Consider the following 22,828-nt stretch of genomic DNA (forward strand, 5'->3'; position numbering starts at 1 on the left):
TATTATTATGTTTAATATCACAACTGCCAGTTCTTTTGCTAGTTGTTGGCCTTTCATTACAATTCAGGCGTCACCCAAAAGCCTAGGATGTTGTTACATATTGACGACATAGTATTCATGTGGATCCCAGCAGGGCTAACCTCTGAATCTGACAGATGTTGATTTTGTTGATTTGAAGATGTTTCAAGTACCACCCTAGTGTTTTTGGAATGGCACCCTGGTTCGTTGTTGTTATGCTACATGCCCTAATGTTAACACCTTGGTGCTTCTGAAAGTTACAGCTTTGCTAGGTGAAAAATGGACTTCGGTCATATAAATCCTTCAAAATCAGGAGAAAGTATTGATGAGCTGGGGACAAACTTTACTGAAGAAAGCAAATGCTACTGAGAAGGTGGGGAGGGGGGAGAAATACTATTGGGAAAACAGTAACATTTGGGTATGTGGAATGGTGTTTGTATGGACCATAGAGAAAAAATAAAGAGCGGAGAGTAGAAGCTGAAAAGCAAGTCCATTAGCAAATCACACAGGATCAAGAGCCTGGATACAGATTTTCTGTAAAGTACATTTTATGAGAGGCAGGGAGAGGACTGAAAAGATAAAGGAAGCTCTTTCTCTGCTTCAAGAGAATCCCAAAAGCTTTTCTCTGTAGTTGAAAGCTCAGTATCTCACTGACCTAACCGTACTTTGAGAGAGAATGAAAATTTTGCAGTAGGGCTGTCTCTACATCTTTTCTGATGACATCTCAAAGGAATGTGCATAGCAATTGGAACCACATTGGAGACTTTAGTTGTCAGCAATTAATTCCAGATAGAGTGCTTCATGGTAACTTTTGGCTTTGAGCACTTCACCATTTTGAAGATTTTCACTGATTTCACATCAAATTGGTTACAAAGAAACACTGTTCCAAAGGTTGAGTTTTAAAATAGTTTTGTGATGAATTGCACTGCAAATTTTAAATAGAATTTTTAAAACTAGGAATACTCTAATTTATGTATTTAAAATATTTACAGGATGCCTTTCCACAACAGTTATCTAAGGTGGCCAACAATAATAAACCGTAATATAACAATAATATCTTGAGTGTTAACAGCTAGGTCCATCTGACTACTAGGCATTCTTGTTTCTACAAAAATCAGGTAGACTTAAAGCTTTGGGTCAAATTACATGTGAAGTTGGATTGGAGCATGGAAATCCATTCTGCTAATGGTTTCTTCATGTGTCAGTGGGCAGGCAGCTTGCACAAGAAAAAAGCACCACTACTGAAATATGTGAATACTTTCTCCAAGAGTGGTTTTAAAATTATTATTCGAGACAGCTGTGGGAAGGTGCAAAGGGAATGGGAGATCACATAGGGAACAAAAAGATGCTTATCTATTTCCTTGTAAGCTGTTTTTCGTATCAAAATGTGCTCCTTCCACGCTTTTTGCCTGATGGGGAAAATATGTGGGCATTTCCATTTTTTCCCCAACAGGTAAAAAACAGCTGGTAAAATGACATTTTAAGACAAAAGATGGCCTACAAGAAGAGCCCTGGCACAGTTCATTCCCCTCCTCCACAGCTTCTTCACCAAGTTTGCAGTTCTTGTAGCAGCTGTGGAATAAAAAACAAACCTTCCTTAGGAAACACATTCACATCAGTTAGCATCATGTGTAGCTAGTTGTAAGACTGAAGTGTTTTCCTAAGTGGATGGTAGCAGAAGATGCTTTTTGGGACCACACAAAACTAGCAATGCAAGGTTATAACCCTTCTTTGAACTTTTTTCCTTTCTAATTGCTGGCCCATAGGGAAGCAGCTGAAAATGAGCTTAAATACTAAATTGAGTTTAAAACCGCTAGTCTCAAACTGTTCTGGAAACTGGACACTGTGCATAAACAGAGACATTAAATCAACTTGTTTTTATAAGCTTTTATGGTCAAACAGTAAGTAGTGTGAGGAAATCACCACTGAAGTGAATCAGGTGTATTGTACAGAATTCGTCTGGCAAGGCTTGTTTAATTTCCTCTTCGCTATTATTTTAAAATATAAAAACGAGCTAAAAATAATTAGACATGTATGAAAAAAGAGATGCTTGGAAGTTTCTGAAGTTGATAAAGCTGCAAAGTTGGACGAGGTGTCCAAGGGGTTCAACTGAGTGGTAATTAAAAGCAAATGATTGCTGGATATCTTAGGAATGCTGAAGCCAAACAGAATTGGGCTTAATCCAAATATTTTACAGTGGTTTAGCTGCAGGATGGTAAATCAAAAGCCTGGATTGAAAACTAGGCAGACCCAAGCCAAGCTGCTAAGTTGAATGAATTTTCAGGGGCTCAAAACTTGTTCAGGCACATAGAAGAACACAAGCAGTTTTCCTCCTGAAATATATCCTTTGTGCTATCTTAAGCCAATAAAGTTGATTTAGAGTTCTATCACATCATGAACACATGCTACGTAATGTATTTATTTAATAGCTCCATCCTAAATTTGAGCAATATAACTGAATTAGTGCACAGCAATACATTCTAGTGAAGCTACAACAACTGTCTTGTGTAGGATTGCTAGTTTGTGTGATGGGATATGCCTGGAGATTTGGAGGACGGAGTCTAAGGAGGAAAGGGACTTCAATGGGCTATAATGTCATAGAGGCCCCCCCCCTTCAAAAGCATCCATTTTCTTCAGATGAACTGATCTCTGTTGCCTAGGGATCAGTTGTAATCCTAGGAGATCTTCAGTCAGCAGCTGGAAGCTGGCAAACCTAGTCTTGAGCAAACCAAGCAAGTCAAAAGCTATCTTTCAGTTTCTATCTCATTGGAAAAAATTATTACCAAACTGGCTATGTAAAATAGGATAGGCCAATTAAATGTTCTGGTTATATACAGTCAAAACCAAGAACAAGTGCTCTATTTGGCCACTTCCCACATAGTTGTTACTTCTATTAGATGGCATGCTTAAGGTTGAAGATGATTTATTACCTCATTTTTGTAGAAGTGGTCTCTTACTGTTGATTGCCTGAATTCTTGCAAAGAATGCTTGACTAGGTGAATCTTTTACTGATCCAACAAGGTACTTCCATTTTCGGCAAAAGTGAATACTGAGAATCACTTGACACAAATTAATTATACTTGAACTGTTAAGAGATCTTGACTATTTATCCTTGTTTGGTAAATTTAGCACACATTGGTACAATACATAAATTATGGAGAGGGGGACCCTCATATGATTAAAGTCACCTTTTCCTGGACTTAGACTAAATTTAATTTCCTGGGCTTAGACAATACTCAATTCAGGATAAATATCTTCAAGTATCTCTATAGGGGTATGAAATTTCTGTACCAAACATTCCCTTCCTTACTATTTCATCTTACCCTTGGGTCACCAGGTGCTTGCAGGGAAATGTGAACTTTAAAATGTAAGTAAATAAGATGATAACATAGCTGTCTACACATGCAAGAAGTCAGTCTTGTTTTTCCCATTTGCATTTGGCACCTGGCATTCATACTTCACAGGAAGTTTGTAGCTAGAGCTTGGAATTTCTGCAAGAGCCAATATAAACATGGTTTTATAGGGAACCTGGAAAGGACCAGGAACTTCACAATAAACTAAGGTTAAATTCTCTATGTTGTAGACATCTGGACCACTTGTAAGGTATGTTGGGCTACTGCAGAGTTTTAGAGAATCTTTGGCCGTTTCCATACCGGACGAAAATGTAACCTGGAGGTGGTAAAGCGCCGATCTCCAGGCCGCCATTCCTACGAGGAGCGCAGCTGCAGCGCAGGCCTTGCGCAGCATCTCAGCTGCCGCCATCGCCCGACCTGAAGCCGGTGGCATTCCCAGAGCGGCTGGGAAGCATTCTTTTCGGGAATACGCCGCCGTGAAGCCGCTGCCAAGCGAACGGCAGCAGCTTCACGCCGCCTCCCCCACCCGGCACTTACCTTGTCCCTGGGCCTCCGGCGCGTCACCGAGGAGCCTGGGGACCAGCCCCCCTGGCCCTGCGCCGCTCGAGCAGGCGCGCAGGGCCAGCGGAACAAGAGCGTGTCCCAAACCTCAGCGACATGAGGAGGCCCAGGGACTCTTTCAAGCCGGGTCAGCGAGGCGCCGGCATCCGCTTGAGGTCGGTTGAGCGCCCGGCGCTCCTTGGCGCCCGACATCCGCCCTCTTCAAGGACCGATCGATGCAGACCCGGTCCCAGCGTCGAGGTCCCAGCCGCCGGGAATGCGCCGACCCAGCCGTTTCCGCCGCCGTGCGGAAACGGCCTTTGTTTCTCTCAGCTTTTCAAAGTTGGCTGATCAGTTGATCAAATGGAGAAGGAGCTGTTTCCTAATTACTGCAGGAACTGATGAGAGGAAAAGAGAAATTCTGAAAATGGGAAAGCTGATTGAACTGTCCAGAGCAGGACCTAAAACAAAACTAAAAGAGAGAGTGAGAGAACAGAAAGACAGAGTGACAGTGTCTCAAAAAACAACTCCAGGGAATTAAATAAGATGAATTCAGTCCAATTTTTTTTAAAGCTACAGAAAGAATCAGAAACAGATTTCTTCTTCACTCCCACAAGAAGCAAAATGACTGCCTGATTACTTTCAATGCAATTACGTTTCATACTGGATGATTTAGGCTGAAAAGTGGTACGAGGAATAGCTGCAATGAAATTTGGTAGTGGAAGTTTTCAGGGTGATTGAATTATATTCTTAAAATATGTCAGAACATTCAGAAAATGAGAATGTGTAAAATGAACCATACATTTAATCTGGTAGCAAAATCACATTAACAATGATCCTACAAGTCAACCTAAAGACAAACTGTGCCAACAGCCTGCTAGCGGAGCTACAAGAGAAGCAAGAAGTCAGCCATTATACCAAAGTCAGATCTTGGATCTATAGCAGAATGTCAGTGAAATCCTAGAAGGCAGTGACAGATAATCTGTCACATGCACTGTACTAGGTTACCATTGGAACTCCTTGGTATATTAAAAGAACTGAAGGCCACACAGAAGCTGAATATCAGGTGTGGGAAGGCAACAACAACAGGAAGTATGGTAGATGCCCTTTTGCAGCTTGCAATTTCATCTAATCATGGTTTGCCATCTGATCACATGATGCAGTTTCCAGCCTTTTTTTTTCTCCCATCACACTGTCATAGTAATCATTACAACATTTCATTTTGCATGGGATAGTTGTTTGTTTTTCTACTGGGAGGCCACAAATCCCCAGGATTTGCAGCTTTTGCCATTCACTATGATCCTAGAGACAGACACTCCCCCCCCCCACAATGAATGGTGAGGGCCTGCTCAAATAAATAAGGAAGTCTAGAAGTATCTGGGCCCAACATCTTGGTGATTGGGAGGAAACTGCTACAGTCTTTGGTGGGAACACTAACTGTCAAAATGGCAGTGCCAGTTGCCTATGCAGTGAATATAGGAGAACCTCTAAAAGAATGTAAGATTCAATGCTCCTGTCCCCTGCCCATTTCTCTCCCAAGCCTGGCCAAACCCAACTGTGGCCACATCTGCCCTGCTTCTGTATGCAAGTTGCATTTGCTTGGATCTTACTGTTTTGCTCTATCTTGCTCATTGTTCCTCCAACACTAGGACTCCCCTACTGATACACAAGATGTGGAATGAAATGATAGGCTCTAACCCAGTGGTTCTCAACCTTCCTAATGCTGCGACACTTTAATACAATTCCCTCCGTATGTTGTGGTAGGCCCACCTAACCCTAACATTTATCCATTTTACAGATGGAGAACACTGATGCAGAGAGTCTTAGGCGACCCCTGTGAATGGGTCATTCGACCCCCAAAGGGATTGCGACCCACAGGTTGAGAACCACTGCTCTAACCTGATATTTACAATATAACAAAAGAAAGTATTCCCTTTAATAGTTTTCAAAATACATTTGCTGTGACTGATTAACATTTTATTGGCTGGATAACGGGAATAAATCTTTACGATCTTGAGTGAACACTGAACATTAAGTGGTAACTTTTGAAAGTTGGGTTGTGTAAGATTTTTTAATAACTTTTTTGCTCTAATGTTGAAAAAATCTTAAAACACTGGAAATGGGTGCTGACAACTTGCTCACTGTTTAGCACAGGGGTAGGGAACCTGCGGCTCTCCAGATGTTCAGGAACTACAATTCCCATCAGCCCCTACCAGCATGGCCAATTGGCCCATACTGACCAGAAGAACTGTTGAGGGTGTAGTTCCCTGAAGCTGTCTGGAGAGCCGCAGGTTCCCTACCCCTGGTTTAGCAGATACAGTGGAACCTCGGTTTTCGTTGTCATCAGTTTTCGTCGGTTTCAGTTTTCTTCGATTCTTTCCCCGAAAATTTTGTCTCTGTTTTCGTCATGTGCTTTGGTTATCGTCGGATTTCGTCGGCACGCATGTGCTAATTTTGCAACAACAAATGGCGACCCATGCAGTTCCATTGCTTACCAGTGTTTGCCTCGGTTTTCGTCTGTTTCGGATTTTGCCGAGGTTTCCCGGACAGATTATCGACAAAAACCAAGGTTCCACTGTATATGCTTGTTTTAGACGAGCTTTGCCTATGCCCCACAACTAATGACAGCTTAGTCACCATTTGGGATAAGCAGGAAAGGAAGAGAATTCATTGAGTCATCTATTTGATATCTAAATCAAATGCAGAAGAGGAAAAGGGCCTTTGCTTCCATAGTCTGTTTCCTGCATCTTCAGATCCAGCCTTTTGATTCACTTTTTGCAGGAATCTTATGGATGCTTCTTCACAGTTAATTTTATTTGTGTTTGGAGGATTCTCACTGCAAATTAATATTGCATCAGTGAAGTAAATGACAGATGTAATCATAGTAAATCTGAAAAAGACATTTTTGGCTCCTTTCTGAAATTTCACCCAAGATTCAAGGGAAACCAAGGTTATTTTTCTTAAACATCTTTTTTTCTTTAAAGGATCGTGACGTTCTATTGAAGCAGACAAGTCAAACTGCTTTAACTTTTATATTTCTAGGACAGATTGTTTTTTAAAGGACATTTAAAGCTAGGATTGGGGTTTTTTTAAGAACATAGCTAGGATTGGTTTTTTTTAAAAAAAAATACAGCTTGGCCACAACCCTGCTCTAGATTTAGACTAAAGGGGGAAATGCTGTCTGGCATCATTCCTTCATATCATTCCTTTTAAATTTTATGTAAAGTCCATGCACCATCTGTGTTTCCCCAGTGAGCCTTATCCTTTATTGGGGTTGTGTGTGAGTCAGAAAAAGCCTGCTAGATACCAGTTTGGTGAAGGAGCTATTCTAGCCATTTACTGAAGTGTTCTCTTGGGCTTGACTTGCCTGAGCCGTGGGACACAGGAGTGGGAAACCATTAAGTTCTGGCCCTTTCAATTTGCTTTGAGGAAGTTCGATACCCCCTTTTTAAAATCAGACCTTCCCATGGGTTCACCGTGGAACATCTTACCCCGAAAAACAAAAACAAACCCAGACATAGATTCATGAGCTTTTAAAATAATGAGTAAAATAATAATGGGATGCCCTTCTGTGCCATTAGCTGACTGTGCTTGCACCACAATAGTTTTATGAACTTAATGGTTCGCTGCTAAGTACATCTTCTAAGGTTAAACAGAGCCAGCAGAATGAAACAATTCTCTTAGTCAATATTTCTAAGAGGCTAGAACGGCCTATTCTTAACATTCTGCAATACTCTCAACTTTTTAATCAAAACAAGTCCTGGTTCTTGGTCTAGGATTTTCATCTGGCATAAATCAACACAGTTCCATTAAGGTCATTGGGTCAAGGATGATTTACACCAGATGAAGATCTGGATGGTTTAGCTTGAAGTGTGCCAAGCTAAAAAGAGAAGAGAGACAGGAGAATTCCTAAAATAATTTGTACTCCATTGTAAGTTTCCAAAGTCTTTTTTAAAAAAAGAAATTGTGATGCATGTAGTTTCACTATCAATGGAGGGGTGAGTTATCATCTATAACTAGGATTAGCAAAAATAGGAACATAAAGATTACCATAAAATAAGTTCAGGAACAGAGAAGAAAAATTAACCGAGAGGTTCCCTCTCTCCCCAGCATGTAATCTTTAAATTAAAAGCAAAATTTCAAAGTACTGGGCCCCTAGTGAAATGTTACAGAGGCCGGGGGGGGGGGGGGGGGGGGGGGGGGGGGGGGGGGGAATGAAATCACTCCATGAAATGCTTCTAGGGTGGGTTTTTGTTTCTTTGTGGCGTCACTAGGAGAGGGAAGAGCAGGATAAGGAAGAGCTGGAAGAGAATGAAAAGGATAAGGGAGAAGTTTTGCTTTTTTGTTCTGATTAGAAAAGCTTGATAGTCCTTCTTTTAATCATCATTCAGGAAAAGATATATTTTGGCATATTTTAGATCTAGATAAAGTTGGCATCATAGTTCCTTGCAGTTTATCTGGGAGGAATACAAACATTCTCCCATTTTTTTTAGTTCTGTTTTATGTAGAAATATGGGTTTCTCCATTCATCCTGACACTTATGTTCAACTAGGGAATAATTCATCACTATATCCTATGCTCATCTTTTATATTTGTCATCTTTTGCACTTTGTCATTTTGGTTAAGGACTAGACATGCCAAGTGAACTTACACAGTATTACCTACAAAGAGTGTACATAGGGAAAGAGTTTCATGGAAATTAGTTTGATTAGTCACAAAGAAAGAATGTTTATTCCTGTGAAATGGGCATGGTCAGGAACGTAGGTATAGATTTTTATGGGGGGTTGGGGTGGGGCCACACCCCCACCTACCCCTGGGGCATGGCCACCCCTGCCCTCCCTCACCCCCCCACCAGCTGGGCTCACAGCCGGCAGTCCCATCTGCCCTCCCCTCCAGGCAGAGGTGTAGCTAGGAAAAATGGAGCCTGGTAAAAAATCTGAGTTTTGCAGCCCCCCCCCCCCCATGGGCAACCGCTGTGATGCTAGAATCCACCCCCAAACAGCATCACTTTCAATGGTGTTTAAACTAGAGCCCAGATTCTCCTTTTAAATCCACCTTAAAGGGAGAATCTGGGGTCCCTAGTTAAACAACATTGAAAGTGATGCTGTTTTGGAGTGGATTCTCCCGCACCCTGAAACAGCATCACTTTCAATGTTTAAACTGGGGACCTCAGATTCTCCCTTTAAGTCCAGTACGAAGCCCAGTTACAGAAGCCTTGGTCTGGTGGGAATTTTTTTCCACTGCCAGGGAGGGTGCAATAGTTAAGCTAGCAGCACCAAAATTTCAGGGTATCTTTAGGAGACTCTCCTAATGTTACTACCCAGATTTGGTGAAGTTTAGTTGAGGAGGTCGAAAGTTATGGACCCTCAAAGGTGTAGCCCCCATCTTCTATTAGCTCCCTTTGGAAACTATGGGGGTTGGGGCACCCCCTTTTGGAGTCCATAACTCTGGATCCACTGGACCAAACTTCAAAAAACCTGGGTGGTATCATTAGGAGAGTCTCCCAAACAATCCCCGAAGTTTTGGTGCTGCTAGCCTGAAAACTGCACCCCCTGCAGGCCAAAAACTGAAAAAAACACTAAAAACAAAAAACACAAATGGGGGGCAGAGCTTCAGACATGTAATGTGTGGGGTTTGAACCCGAGGAAAAAACCCCTTACCTACGTCCTTGGGCATGGTGAAAGCATAATGAATTTAGCCTATAGTCTTACGAAGGGATGAATGAAGATGAAGAATATCGCCAAGGAAACAAATTCAGAATAATATTTTATCATTGTCCAAGGCTTTCACGGCTGGAGTCACTAGGCTGTTGTGGGTTTTCTGGGTTGTATGGCCGTGTTCCAGTAGTATTTTCTCGAAAGCAGGCAAAACGTCAGGAGACAATACTACTGGAACATGGCCATACAACCTGGAAAACCCACAACATCTTAATATTTAATAAAGTTTGAGGGTTTTAAAAAATTGCTTCTTCCCAGTATCCCACTTCTCTTCCCCAAAATCCAGTTCCACAAGTGGAAGTAAATTAACAGCTAGTGGTAATCCAGAAATGCTGTGCAGAATTTGCATGGTGTTGTGATAAGTTCAATAGCATTTTTCCTGCTTCCATCGCACAAGAGGTTGTGCAAGACATTGCATAATCTTTTGCACAAGCAGAAGAATGTCTTTTCCCATTGCAGCTTGAGGTGTAAGACAGTATTTCATTGAGCAGAAGATGCTTTCTAATACCTTTGGATCCGTCTCAGCATTTGTCTGCTTACCCAGTAGGACAGTAAAAGCATTAAAAGGACATTTTCCCATGCATTTGTCCGATTTTGCCCCAGAATTGACCATTTACCACATTTCTGATTGGTGTGAACACTGATCGTTTGAACTGATCATTGCAGATAATATGTTCTATATGGGATAAACTAGTAAAATAAACTTTTCCACTGCAGTGTGTTGCCTCTTCTTCCCAAGCTCTGATTTGTTGTTCCATGATTTACTGCTGACTTTCTGAACGACATTGTAGAAACCAGTACTTTTAAGGAGAGTATTAGATAGTTTGTCATTAAGAGCACTTTGAGATAGTTGCCTACAGAGGTAAATCTACATGTTTATATTTAACATCAGCAGTCCTGCAACAGGGCTAAAATTCTGTGAAGAAAGGTGTGAGGGGAGGCACATCTTCCCATGTGCTAAAAATAACTACTGTGTCGAACCTGTAACCTTGTGGAAGAAGCTGTTTCCTGTTCTTATATCACAGAGTTCTCTTGCTTACAACAGAACTGTACTTGCAACAGTACCCATGCTTGCATGGGCAGGCAGGGTAGAGAAGGATAAAATGGCATGCTTCTCCCACAAGGTTACGGACAGAGGTGGGATCCAACCAGTTTTCACCACTTCTCTAGAAGTGGTTACAAATTTTTTCTGAGTGCCGAGAAGGGGTTACTAAAGCAACCTCCCTGCCCAATAGGGACTGGAGGTGCGTGTGTGCGGCGGCGGCACTGTTTGAATCCCACCACTATCGGAACCTGTTATTAAAGTTTTTGGATCCCATCACTGGTTACAGATACCAGTTGTTGGCTGGGATCCAAATAACCTTTCCTTGAGGGCTTGATCTATATATTCAACTATTGCAGGAAAGTACTTTCTACGTACTAAAAGGCATGATTCCTATAGAACCATAATTTGTACAGCTGCAGGAGCAAAACCAGTAAGAGTAGCTGCTCAGACAATAATAAGAGGTAAAAGTGGTTTGCTTCCAACATAATGTCATATTTTTTTGCAAAGTAATGGCCACTGGCTCTATGTCTGACAAGATTTCTATTGGATTTATTTCAGAACCATGACCATTCATGTATAGCATGCAGGATCATCTATCGCTCAGATGAACACCACCCTCCAATTTTACCTCCAAAGGCTGATTTGACGATTGGATTACATGGAGAATGGGTGAGCCAACGCTGCGAAGTTCGTCCTGAAGTGCTTTTTCTCACCCGGCACTTCATTTTTCATGACAACAACAACACTTGGGAAGGTCACTACTACCATTACTCTGACCCAATATGCAAGCACCCTACTTTCACTATCTATGCCAAGGGTCGTTACAGTCGAGGAGTGCATTCATCCAAAGTGATGGGCGGAACAGAATTTGTGTTCAAAGGTACGATTGTTTGATTTAAATCTGCTCCATTCATGTGCTGCGTAAAGGCTGATGATGATCATTTGACATATAAAGCACTGAATATTTTTCAGAGTCATATTTAGTCATTAAACTGTGTGCTAGAATAAAGTTATCTCTGAAGCACCTGTGTGCCTGTCCTGGTGTAAAGGAAGTAATTGAAACATGTCCTTGCTCAAGAAAAGAGTTATCCCTTAAATATGTGATAACAGAGAGCAAATAAATATGAAGAGCAACACAGGGGAGATGACTCATTTATAACTGCAGTAACTATTTAAAAGCTGGATAATTCAGGAAGAAAGAACCAAGTTAAATGGAAAAGAGGTGAAACTGTATCTTGAGGCTGATAAATTATAATGGAAAATGAAAGGTAGAAGCAATGAGCCAGTGGTTTAGGAACAAAGGGGCAGCGGGGGGACCTTGGAGTGGCTGAATGTGGTCAAATCAACGGCAAGATAAATAATCCTGACATCAGATTTATGGACAGTAGGATCATGGTGAGCGTGAGGAAAGCCAGTGAAAGGAAGTTTGCAGTAGCCAAAGCAAATAAGGAGTGTAGTTCAAGGACGTAGAACTAGGAACTGTTAGAAGTGGATGACTACACCACAGTGATCTGAAGGAAGGAGTGACAGGTTTGGATAACTGATGAAATTCAAATTTGGATGAAGAGGAAGAGTCACATACAAACCCTAAGTACTGTGTCTAGGAAACGTGGAGAGTGACATAGTCAATAAAGATAACTTGAGTCTAAATGGACAGTGGCTTATTTTTCAGTGTACTATATGTTTGCAGGAAGACATCTATGATAACTGAATCATAGAGGTGCAAAAGCAGAGGAAGAAGTTAGTCAAATACCATGAGATGTTAATGACAGCTAAAATGTGTTTCAGTGTTTGCTCAGACTTCACACACACACACACACACACACACACACCCAGAAAAGGGTTGATGACTGAGTTTAGGGCTACATCAACAGAGGAAGGAAGACTAACAGGGATGTGCAAGGTAAGGGAATTCACTGAGCAGAGTCCCTATTACCTAGAGTAGATAATTTGTAAAAGATGACAATGGACTAATCCAAGATCAAAGGCCGTTTCCTCACAGGTTATTTGCCCTGAGTTCAGTAATGTTGGGAAGTGGCTTTTTCCCTGATTCCTCACAGCATTGTGGTGCATTCAAATGCCTCCTGGGATTGCTCTGGCTTTTCTTCAACCTTTCTCAAATTTGTTTTGGGGTAAAGATTACAGTAAAGCCTTGATAGCTGCCATATGGCTAGTAAATTCTGGGTTTCCCCACCCATATGGCAGCCATTTTCCCTGCCCCCTCCCTATGGTGGCCATTTCATCCTCCCTGCCATCTGGGACCCTTTCTAAAAAGTTGGCAGTTGAATATCATTATACTGATACAACATTATAATAATCTACGTACCAGATTCTCTTAATTTCCATTATATTAATCTATATACCAGATGCTCTGAATTCCCAATTTTTAAAAAAAAGTAAGTCTCCATCCTTTTGTTGTGGAGATCTAAGGGAAAAGGCTTGACTCTGTAACGAAAGAGGATAGAGACTTACTTTTTCATTAAAAGCTGAGAATCAGAAAATCTGGTATACAGATTGTTGTAACATTAGATCACTATAATGATACTCAGTTGCCATTTTAAAAAAATACTGAAAAAGCTCCAAGGGAGAGTAGGGATGCCACCTCCAGGCTGAGAAATACCTGGAGGTTTTGAGCGTGAAGCCTAAGGAAGGCAGGATTTGAGAGAGGAGGGACTTCAATGGGGGTATAAGGCCCCAGAGTCTTCTTCCAAAGTAGCCATTTTCTCTAGGCGAACTGATCTCTGTCATCTGGAAATCAGTTGTAATCCCAGGAGATCTCCAGCCACCACCTGGAGGTTGACAACCCTGATGCTAATGACCAAGGCAGGATAACTGTGGGGAAAGCTCTGTGGCCATTGTGCTGTATCGGCTGCAGAAACCACACAAGCCTGTCCCTATGTGGAAACCACCAAACAGAACAATTGTTCCTGGCCTTTATGCAAAACTCCAGGGGCAGCCACATTATACCATTTTGTTTAAAATAAATCAATTACACACACACAGCAAATATGGCTGTGGCTTTGGGTAGGGCAATGAGCGCCTGCTCCTCATTGCAAGAGGGGGAGGAGGTCCAGATTCCTGCCAAGCTAGGCTCCTAAGATCTCTCATTTCTGCCTTTCACTATCACCATGATGAAGATTGTTGTAGGTTGTTCTCTCCAGATAAAAGCATTTTGACTCCATGTTCAACTAACAGGCATCCGAACACTGCACTTAGGCTGGGATCCCACCTATAATTTCTACAGATGGAAGTACAGTTTCCCCCTTTTTCCTCCCGCTGCAGCTCAACTCCTCTTCCCACTGCTGTTCTCAAGGGGTAACTGTAGTTCTGCAGGCACGGAACTATCAAAAAGCATGTGTGGAAGTGTTAGGTGGGATTCAGCCCTTACAAAACTACACCTAGAACTGTAAAGCAGAGTGGGGAAAAACAAAAGAATTAAACAAAACCAATGAAGAGGATCGCATCTATTGGCTAGAACAGTGTAGTGGTTAAGAATGGCAGACTCAATCTGGAGAACCAGAACTGATTCCCTACTTCTCCACATGTTCTCTCAGAACTCTCTCAGCCCCACCTACCTAAAAAGGTGTCTATTGTAGGGAGAAGGGAGTTTGTAAGCTGCTTTGAGACTCCTTTCAGTAGAGAAAAGCAGGGTATAAAATAAACTCTTCTTCTTCTAAAGAAAGCCTTAATTTTTATTCACATTTGAGGGGTTTTTCCAGTCATACCACCCAGACTTAAAACTAGGCCAATTTCAGTTTGCTTGAAATTCCCTCTGCTGAAGCGCTTTCAGTTCAGCTGAAAGCGAAAACTAAAATAATTTAAATTACTTTTAAATTAAATCTAGTCAGTCTTCTCAGGACCAGAAGAACTTAGCTGAAATAAATCAAGACTGTTTCTTTAAAGCACTGAAGTGTATAGATTCCCCATTCCTCAAGATGTTGTGCACATGAAGCCTTAAAAGTGTGCATGATATATGATGGTAACGGAACTGACATTTTCGGGGGGGGGGGGGGACTGGTTTCCATTTGGGACGGGTTACTTCATTAGCTTTGTGAGCATGTATATGTTAAAAGACATAATTTTATATCCTGGCCTTAGAACAATTTTTAAATGAAATTTGAGTGGAGTTTTATAGCATCCTTTTCCTTCATTCTCTCCTGAAAACCAGCTTGGTTTTATTTGTAGGATTATACAGAACATGGAGGGAAGGAGGGAACTATGAAACAAACACTGTTAAATCCCTGATTTTCCTATCAGCCTTTGGGATGGAAGATTTTTTTCTTTCTTAAACGCCAATTATATATAAATGCCAGACCCAATGCTAGTCAATTTGTTAAGCATATTTGAAGTATATAAGTTGAAGCTGGAAAATAGGTGCTGAATTGAACATTGAATTGATTTTTCTTGCATCTGTTAAGTCAAATATTGCCAAAGTAGAGCCCCCAAATTATTAAATATGTAATTACAACATCTAGGAATACTTTTTAGGTGTTGCTTTGTAGATTTCTGCATGAGAGTGCATTAGAGGAGTGTCCCAGCACTGTAGCAGTTTGACAAGCTTGTGGGAAAGAATGAAGAAGTGGGAAAGGGAGTGTTTTTTTGCAGAAATGTTCAGTAGCAATAAAACAGACTAATTAGCAAGCATCCATCAGGAAGCACTGTCCATGTTCTCAGGCCAGTTTTACCTTCAGTGAAAACATCACAATAATTATGTGATCCCTGTGGAAGAAGCAGGGAAAGCAGAGAAACACTGACAAGAGTGCAAAAAAAAGGTTTAAACATGTTTTAAGTTCAACATCAGAATTAGTAATAACGATTCGTTTTGTCTAGCAAAGCAGATTATGTTGCTACTAGAAGAAAAAGTTTATAATGCTAATACAGATCAACTAACCATACACCCACCTAGGGCTGGATCCTGTCAAAAATTTCCCTGCAGAAAAGTGTAGCTCATACATCCCATGTTGTCAGGGACCCCCCCCTCCCCCACCCCCCGCTCTGCAGGATCAGTGTGAGGAAGGAATCATCCCCTTTCCACATGCAGACCTATGCCAGGATCCAAACTGTTTGCCAATAGGAGACTTGAAAATTTCTGCCAAAGAACCCATTGCCAGAAAGTCAGTTGGTGGCCCTGCTGGGTTGGATTACTTTACAAGAGAATCGAGCAAATTCATGGAAGATACATATCTCCCAATAGCTACTAAGCATAATAGCATTATGGAACCAACCAATTTAGACACAGCATGTCCTTGAGTACCAGTGGCTGAATTCTTTTGGCTTCATGCATGGTTGTCGAGAAGCAATTGAAAAACAGACACTGCATTAGATGGGTTTGGCCTGATCTCTTAAGGCTGTTTTTTCTCTTGCAATTCTGTTTACTGACTCCCTTTTTATGGTTATCGAGAGTAACATTGCAGAATATAATCAGCACCCCCGAAGTCCCGAGCTTGAAAATAAAGTTAACAAAATTTAATCAATGAGCTACACATTATTTACAAAATTATGTCAAGCTGTTATTGAAATGGGCACTTAGTCTGGGTTATGATAAATTCACATGGTTTCAAATCACACATAAAATCTCTCTTTACTTCCTTTGTAGTGAATCACATGAAGGTCACTCCCATGGACATAGCTACTGCCTCTCTATTGAATGTCTTCAACGGAAATGAGTGTGGGGCCGAAGGATCGTGGCAAGTCGGGGTACAGCAGGATGTTACTCACACCAACGGCTGTGTTGCTTTGGGGATCCGTCTTCCTCATACGGAGTACGAAATCTTCAAAATGGAACAGGATGTGAAGGGAAGATACCTGCTGTACAATGGCCAAAGACCTAGTGATGGATCCAGCCCAGACAGGCCAGAGAAGAGAGCCACATCATATCAGATGCCCTTAATTCAATGTACTTCATCAACCCCAAAAGCAGACGGATCATCAGAAGAAAATAAATTAGGCTGGTACAGCAGTGGAACAACAGCCAAAAATCCTTGGGCATTTGTTTTGGCTATGATGCTGAGTGTTTGTACTGTTTCTCACTTGGTTATTTACAACTAGGAGTTGGGATTATACACATTTTCAGATCAGGAACCAGGATTGTGCATGCATCAGGATTCCAGAGGATATAAAAGAATGAGGCATTTTTTTCCAGACACAAAAAGAGTTTTGCGTGATACACAAGTGCCCAAGAAGTGCTTCCTTCCTTGAGTTTTGTTTTGAACATCAACCATCTGATCTATGGCCTGACATGACTGCACAACAGTAATTGCACTTTAAGACTGCTGATTTTTTCTCTTACTTGGTTACTTTTTAGGAGGATATACTAGGATGAATTTAAACATATAGCTTTTGTTTCCCCGGCCAATGTTGGTGTTGTTCATCCTAAACCCAAAGCTGTTGTACTTGGAGTTCATCGGGAATTATGCTTTTATCGTATTGTGTCAATACTGGTAATTTGCATCATTCTTATGCTCAAGTGTATATATGTATATATGAGAAATCCAAGCCAGGATGTGTCTAAATACATTTTCATAAAGGCTTTACATAAAATATTGAGAGATCTTTTATGTCAGCAATACTGACAGGAAAGTATCTCAGATTAAAACATGCAGAGATAATTTAAAATATTTTCATATATAACCATTGAATTTGAGAATAATCAAAAGATTTAGGTGGGCATTCAGCACAAGCATTCTCTCGTACTTGTCTCAAAACAGGTTTTTAATTGTAAAAAATTCTGGGGTCTATCAGTTGGTTATAATCAGATTTTTTAAAGCAAAGCAACGTGAAGAAAATGATAGATGTCTCAAGTACTAAGGAAATAAATCCAGAGGGGCTTGTGTTGTATTTTTTACAAAAGGCTAAGTGAATGGAATGCCTATCATGCATTGTGCTTATCTTGAATCTCAATTCATTAAACTGGGCAATTCAATGAAGTAGTCAGGGCAAATCTACTCTCCCGTAGAAGCATAATTTTTACAAGAGACATAAAAATTCACAATAGGTTGTGGTTTAAAAAAATTGAACATTAGCAGCCAGCAGGATGTCAGCCAAGTTTGGAACGGAGAAAAACTGATGAGTATTTAATTTTAAAAATTATTCAGTGGGACTGGGACACAGATCCTTATGAACCTTTCCAATTTAGCTTAACAGTAGCCCTTTCACAAACTACCAATATAATACACTGTCTGAAACGCTGCCTTTTTAAAAAACAGAAGCTTTTAGGTCAAGTGAGAGCACACACTTCCACTCCTGAGACACGTAAGAGCATTTACACAAGCATAGGTAACTCAAGATGTAATATGGCCCATGGCAGGGGTCGGCAACCTTTAGCACCCAAAGAGCCATTTGGCCCAGCCTCCCCAAGCCCTGCCTTCAGCCAAGCGAGTGGGATAGATAGCGGCAGCGATGCCAACAATGGCAAGTCGTACTTGGGATGCGGCGAGCATGCCTCCTTCCCCACCCCCTCCTTCCTTCCTCCCTCCCTCCAGCGTCCTCTCCTTCCCAGGTGCCAGACGAGGGAAGGAGGGGAAAAGACGAGGGAGGGAGGAAGGAAGGAAGGCACGCTTGTTGCGTCCCAAGTGCAACTTGCCATCGTTAGCGTTTCCACTGCGAAGCTGCAGTATGAGGACGACAGAGCCGCATGTGGCTCCAGAGCCGCGGGTTGCCGACCCCTGGCCTATGGTCTGTCACCATGCGCTATCATTTTTAGTACAATATAAAATGTCGCACTGCCTAAGGCAAGATGTAACAGTAAGAGGTACAGTAGTACATTCCTGAAACCCATTGCATATTTAAAACAATTGAGTTTTGATCATGTGCAGCAGATGCTGAATCCATAAAAATCTAGTTTAGGGAATCAGGATTGCTGTAAAAGAACTAAATCACATTGATTTCAACAGTTCTTATAGCTGTGCTGAAGCCTAGCTTACTAGGCTTGAAAATGTGGGTAAACACACAAGCAGCAAAGATTATTTGGCAAATTCAAGAAATCTAGCTTGAGACAGGTCACAGGATGCTTAGAAACTGAAAACTCATCACATTTGGGGGGCTGAAGTCCAGCTGCAGTTGATAACCTTCAAACTCTTTTTAAAAAGTTCCTCAAAATACAAAACATGTTCATCTAAAGTTTCTGAATGTTGATCATTACGTAACTATAAACTTGCATTGTTAAATATGTAAGAGTGAAGCTAAGAGAATTTGAAGGAGTAAGCAGTAATTAATTGTACCAGACATTAGCTGGCAGAAATCTGGACTCTTCCAACTTTGTACAGATTCACAATGCAAGGCTTCTCTCCCTCACCAAAATCCTAGATCCTGGTAGTCATACGCAGGAGCTACTGCCATCAGAGTTCCAGCTCTGAAGGCAGAGGTCTGCTGTACACCTGATTCCTCCAGCTAGGTGATCAGCCTCATGTTTTTAAATTATTTTCCAAATGCTTCCAGTGTTAGACAAAACAGGAAGCACAGGAATAAGGAAAACAGAAGCCTATTTTGCTGCAGAGTTCCTCCACTCTTCTGTAACAACTATTCAGGGCTGGGATTGCTCTTCCCCAGTCTCCCAGCCCTGTGCCTGATGGAGAAGTGACTGAAAACCCCTCATCGTGTTTGGTATGTGCACAATATGCATGTATGCATTGGTTTTTTGTCTATTTCACTGACATTTATTCAGTTTCTCCTGCTGAAGTTCAGAACTTCTCCCCTTTATAAATTCCCAACCATTTGTGGGTTTTGGTGATAGTAGACTTGGTCTGTCTTTGAACAGTTTCAGGACTTAATGCTAAGATTCACTGCAAAACCTTCCGGTGAAGTTTTATGCTTCTTCAATCCAGCTAACTACTAATATTTAAACATAGTTTTCTAAACAGTACTATTTTCAACTGTAGCAAGCACTTACCTGCTTGCATAGCTATGACTTATGGTTTTAGTTTAACGATGTTCACTAAGCAACAGTAATTATGCCACCAAACTTCTGAATTGGGGAAATCTTACTAAGTTTGGATCCTTAAGCCCAATGAGCAATTTCCCTTCCCACAAACATGTACAGTGGTTTGCAGAGCCTCTTACCCTTAATAAACTGGTCAAAGAGGCAAAAACCAGCCTTAATGCGTCCTGGTGAGAAAGGATGCTGTAAAACCGCTGAGGAGCATCCAAGCATTAGGGTACATCCTAAAAGGATTCTCCTATTACTAGCTAGCTGTCCATTCTTCCCTTCCCTGCTATAATAAATTTGCCTGGGCAGGAATGGGGGTAGGAAAGAAGGATGTGGAGCAAATTTTCATGGGGTTTCATCTTTCCATTTGCTGAAAACACTGAGGCAGTAGTCAGACATTATAACCAACTGCAGTCAAGCTTCCAATTGAGGTCTCTCTCTCTCTCTCTCTCTCTCTCTCTCTCTCTCTCTGTGTGCGTGTGTGTGTGTGTGCGCGCGCACAACCCCTCATTCTTCCTACCTCCTTGTACATGGAGATTGATTGAAAACTTCCTGGGTTATTCAAGCTCCAACATGAGATCTAAATGCATTTACCTCAAAAAATTGCCTGTGTGTTCCTCAAGGGATTCTAGTTTAAATCTCAGCAACTGAAGCTTGAGTTGATAAAACTGGAGTATGTTGTTTGATCTCTGTGTGGTGAGCAACAGGGAGAAATGCATGCTGCAATCAACCATTTTTTGTTTGAGGAGTTAATGGCAGTGTGGTGTGTCTGAGTGCAGAGCTGGAACAAGCATACCCAACGCTAAAAAGAATCTGCAATTAAAAAAAATAAGAGCAGTTGCTTTTACTGCTCAACATTCCAGATATGAGGCACCATTAACACTTATAACAATGTAACATTTACAATCTTCAAGCGTTACAAACTCTAATAAAAATAGACCTCTCCAGTCAATTGTCCATTTAAATCTTACTGAGAAAGAAGCTGAACCGGCTAGAAAGTTTTACACGTAATATATATTGGTTCTGGATAGAATCCTTAAGAAACAGAAAACAGCAGGGTCAACTGATGCACAACCAGTCACACACTGAGGAGAAAACACCAGACCACTTTTAAAAGCAGGACTGTAATCACTGCATATAAACCTCTCAGACACTGGAAATGTCTCTCATGTTGTCTCTCTTCCTGGTATTAATTTTCACCATCTGCTAGTGGAAGGAGCAGCAGAAAGGAATCCAGTCATTCTGAAGCTAGACTGCTATGCTGCTGCAAACATGCAGTTCTCTTCAACTTTGGTAACTACAGCACTTTTGAGTATGCAAAAGTGAGAATTCTTTGTATGCATTTGGCTCTGCGTTTCAGATTGTGGAACTACGCATGCTGTCATCAGTTGGATTATTCCCAAAATGGCATCCTGCTATAAAGGATTTGATTTTAAAGGCTGTTGCACATTTGCAGAAAGCCCCAGAATTGTTTCTAATATATGCTTTATTTTTGTAACATTATAAAAAGCTATTTTGTTTCCTAGCATTGTTTTACAGATTTTACAGTTTGAGAAATTTGAGCACTTGTTTAAAATAAATTGTAAATGATACTGAAATTCTTCAGTATTTTTTCAGTAATGAATGTGTTCTTTTTTATGTTCTGGAAAGTCAAAATATTTTTAAGTTGTAGGCTATTTAAATTGTAGAATATTCTATTGAACAAACTGGCTATTTCTTCCATAGTCAGACCCTCACATTACCTGTTAAATATCAATGGATTTGGATGTGTAAAGCAGGACACGCTCACTTAAGTAGGTGCATTATCACAACTAATGACTACTATCCAGAAAGAAATGCAAGCACTTCGCCAATCTCATTGCTCTTTTATCACTCTTACATCATCTGTTTTGAAAGTTTTAAATGCTACTTCTTCACTCCCTGGTTAAAAGCAGTCCAGTAATTTTTAAACACATCTCTTTTAATGGTCAGTAATTTTATTAAAAGGATTTCTGTTTGATTTGGGAGGTCACAAAAGGAGTTATCCAACCCTTTTGGGAAAAGAGAAGTGTGTTCCTAGATCTTTCAGCAGCTCTTGAGCAAACCCTTAAATGTCTTTTTTCCATTCATTACCACAATTTAAACATACTAATCATTTGCTAATTTTACTTCTCTCATTTGAATTTTTACATCACCCAAGTGTGCAAAGCAGAGTTTTACAAACTTAAACTAGTCAGGGGCAAACTTATTGACTACTTATTGGTAGTTACTCAGTTTCTCATAAAAAGGTGCAAAAAAGCATGTGAATATAATACAGGCCGTTTCCGCATGGCCCATTTATGGCTTGGCCTGAGGCAAAAGAAGCCCCCCAGACGCCACGTTCGCTGGGCGCCCGCTGCTTTTACCAGCGCCAGCAGCGACCTTTCAACTCGCTTCCCTCCCCAGGCGGCGTCAAGCCGCTACAAACAACTAACCTTTAAAGGGTTGTTGTTGGGGAAGGCGTCTTCCTGCTTGGCCTTGATGCGAACCCAGCGCCGCTGGGCGTTACTGTCTCCGATCTCCAGCTACTCCGGTGTCCTCTCGTCACCCTGCGGAGCGTCGCGGCCCTTATTATACACTGTCCTCCACGACCTCCAGAGTCCGGGAGGCAGCGTGGGCGATAAAGCGAGACTGCTCCGCAGGCGGAACACCGTGAAATAAGTCGAAGCGAGGGCGCAGAGAGCCCGACTCACGTGCGGAGCAACCTGCCAGATCTACCCGGCCTCAGCAGCCCGTTAGCATGCTTTGCATGCGAGCAGACTTCCGCTTCCACACCGCCCGCTTGCTCTTGGCGGTAAAAGTGGGGGCGGAAGGAGGCCGTGCGGAAACAGCCACAGTTAGGTGAAGACCTCATCTGAAAGTAGCTTATAGTGCCACCTTAACTTCAATGTACTTGAAAGCGTGCAACACTGTGTTAGCATAAGACAGTCCAGCAGCTCCAGAAGAGAGCTGGAATAATGAACTATTGCCACCTAGTGGTGACACTTTGCCTCATGCTGACAGACAAATCACTCTCCACATTCACCTTTCATCTGTAAACCCCAATGGAGACTCAGCAGTAGTACTGCTTAGCAATGGTACTCTCAGGAAAAAGCCAAGCGCCACCACCACACACTCTGCAGCAAGAAGGGAAACATTACTTTAACAAGCAACCTCTTACCTATGGATGTGAGCTAGCAAGCTAGTGCACGTATCTTGTACATCAGCTGAAGAC

The 22,828-nt window shown here is 41.5% G+C and overlaps 1 protein-coding gene across 1 annotated transcript in view; it reads left to right on the forward strand.

Annotated features, from left to right (window-relative positions):
* The window catches only part of APCDD1 (APC down-regulated 1), a 42,565-nt gene extending 21,349 nt beyond the window's left edge, over positions 1-21,216 (forward strand). The window contains exons 4-5 of the mRNA XM_048508220.1: positions 11,232-11,553; positions 16,270-21,216. Of these exons, the coding sequence (XP_048364177.1) occupies positions 11,232-11,553; positions 16,270-16,721 (774 nt within the window). The 3' untranslated portion in view covers positions 16,722-21,216. The remainder of the gene's footprint in view (positions 1-11,231; positions 11,554-16,269) is intronic.
* The last annotated feature ends 1,612 nt before the right edge of the window (positions 21,217-22,828 follow it).

This window comes from Sphaerodactylus townsendi, linkage group LG09 (genome assembly GCF_021028975.2).
Source record: "Sphaerodactylus townsendi isolate TG3544 linkage group LG09, MPM_Stown_v2.3, whole genome shotgun sequence".
Lineage (NCBI taxonomy): Eukaryota > Metazoa > Chordata > Lepidosauria > Squamata > Sphaerodactylidae > Sphaerodactylus > Sphaerodactylus townsendi.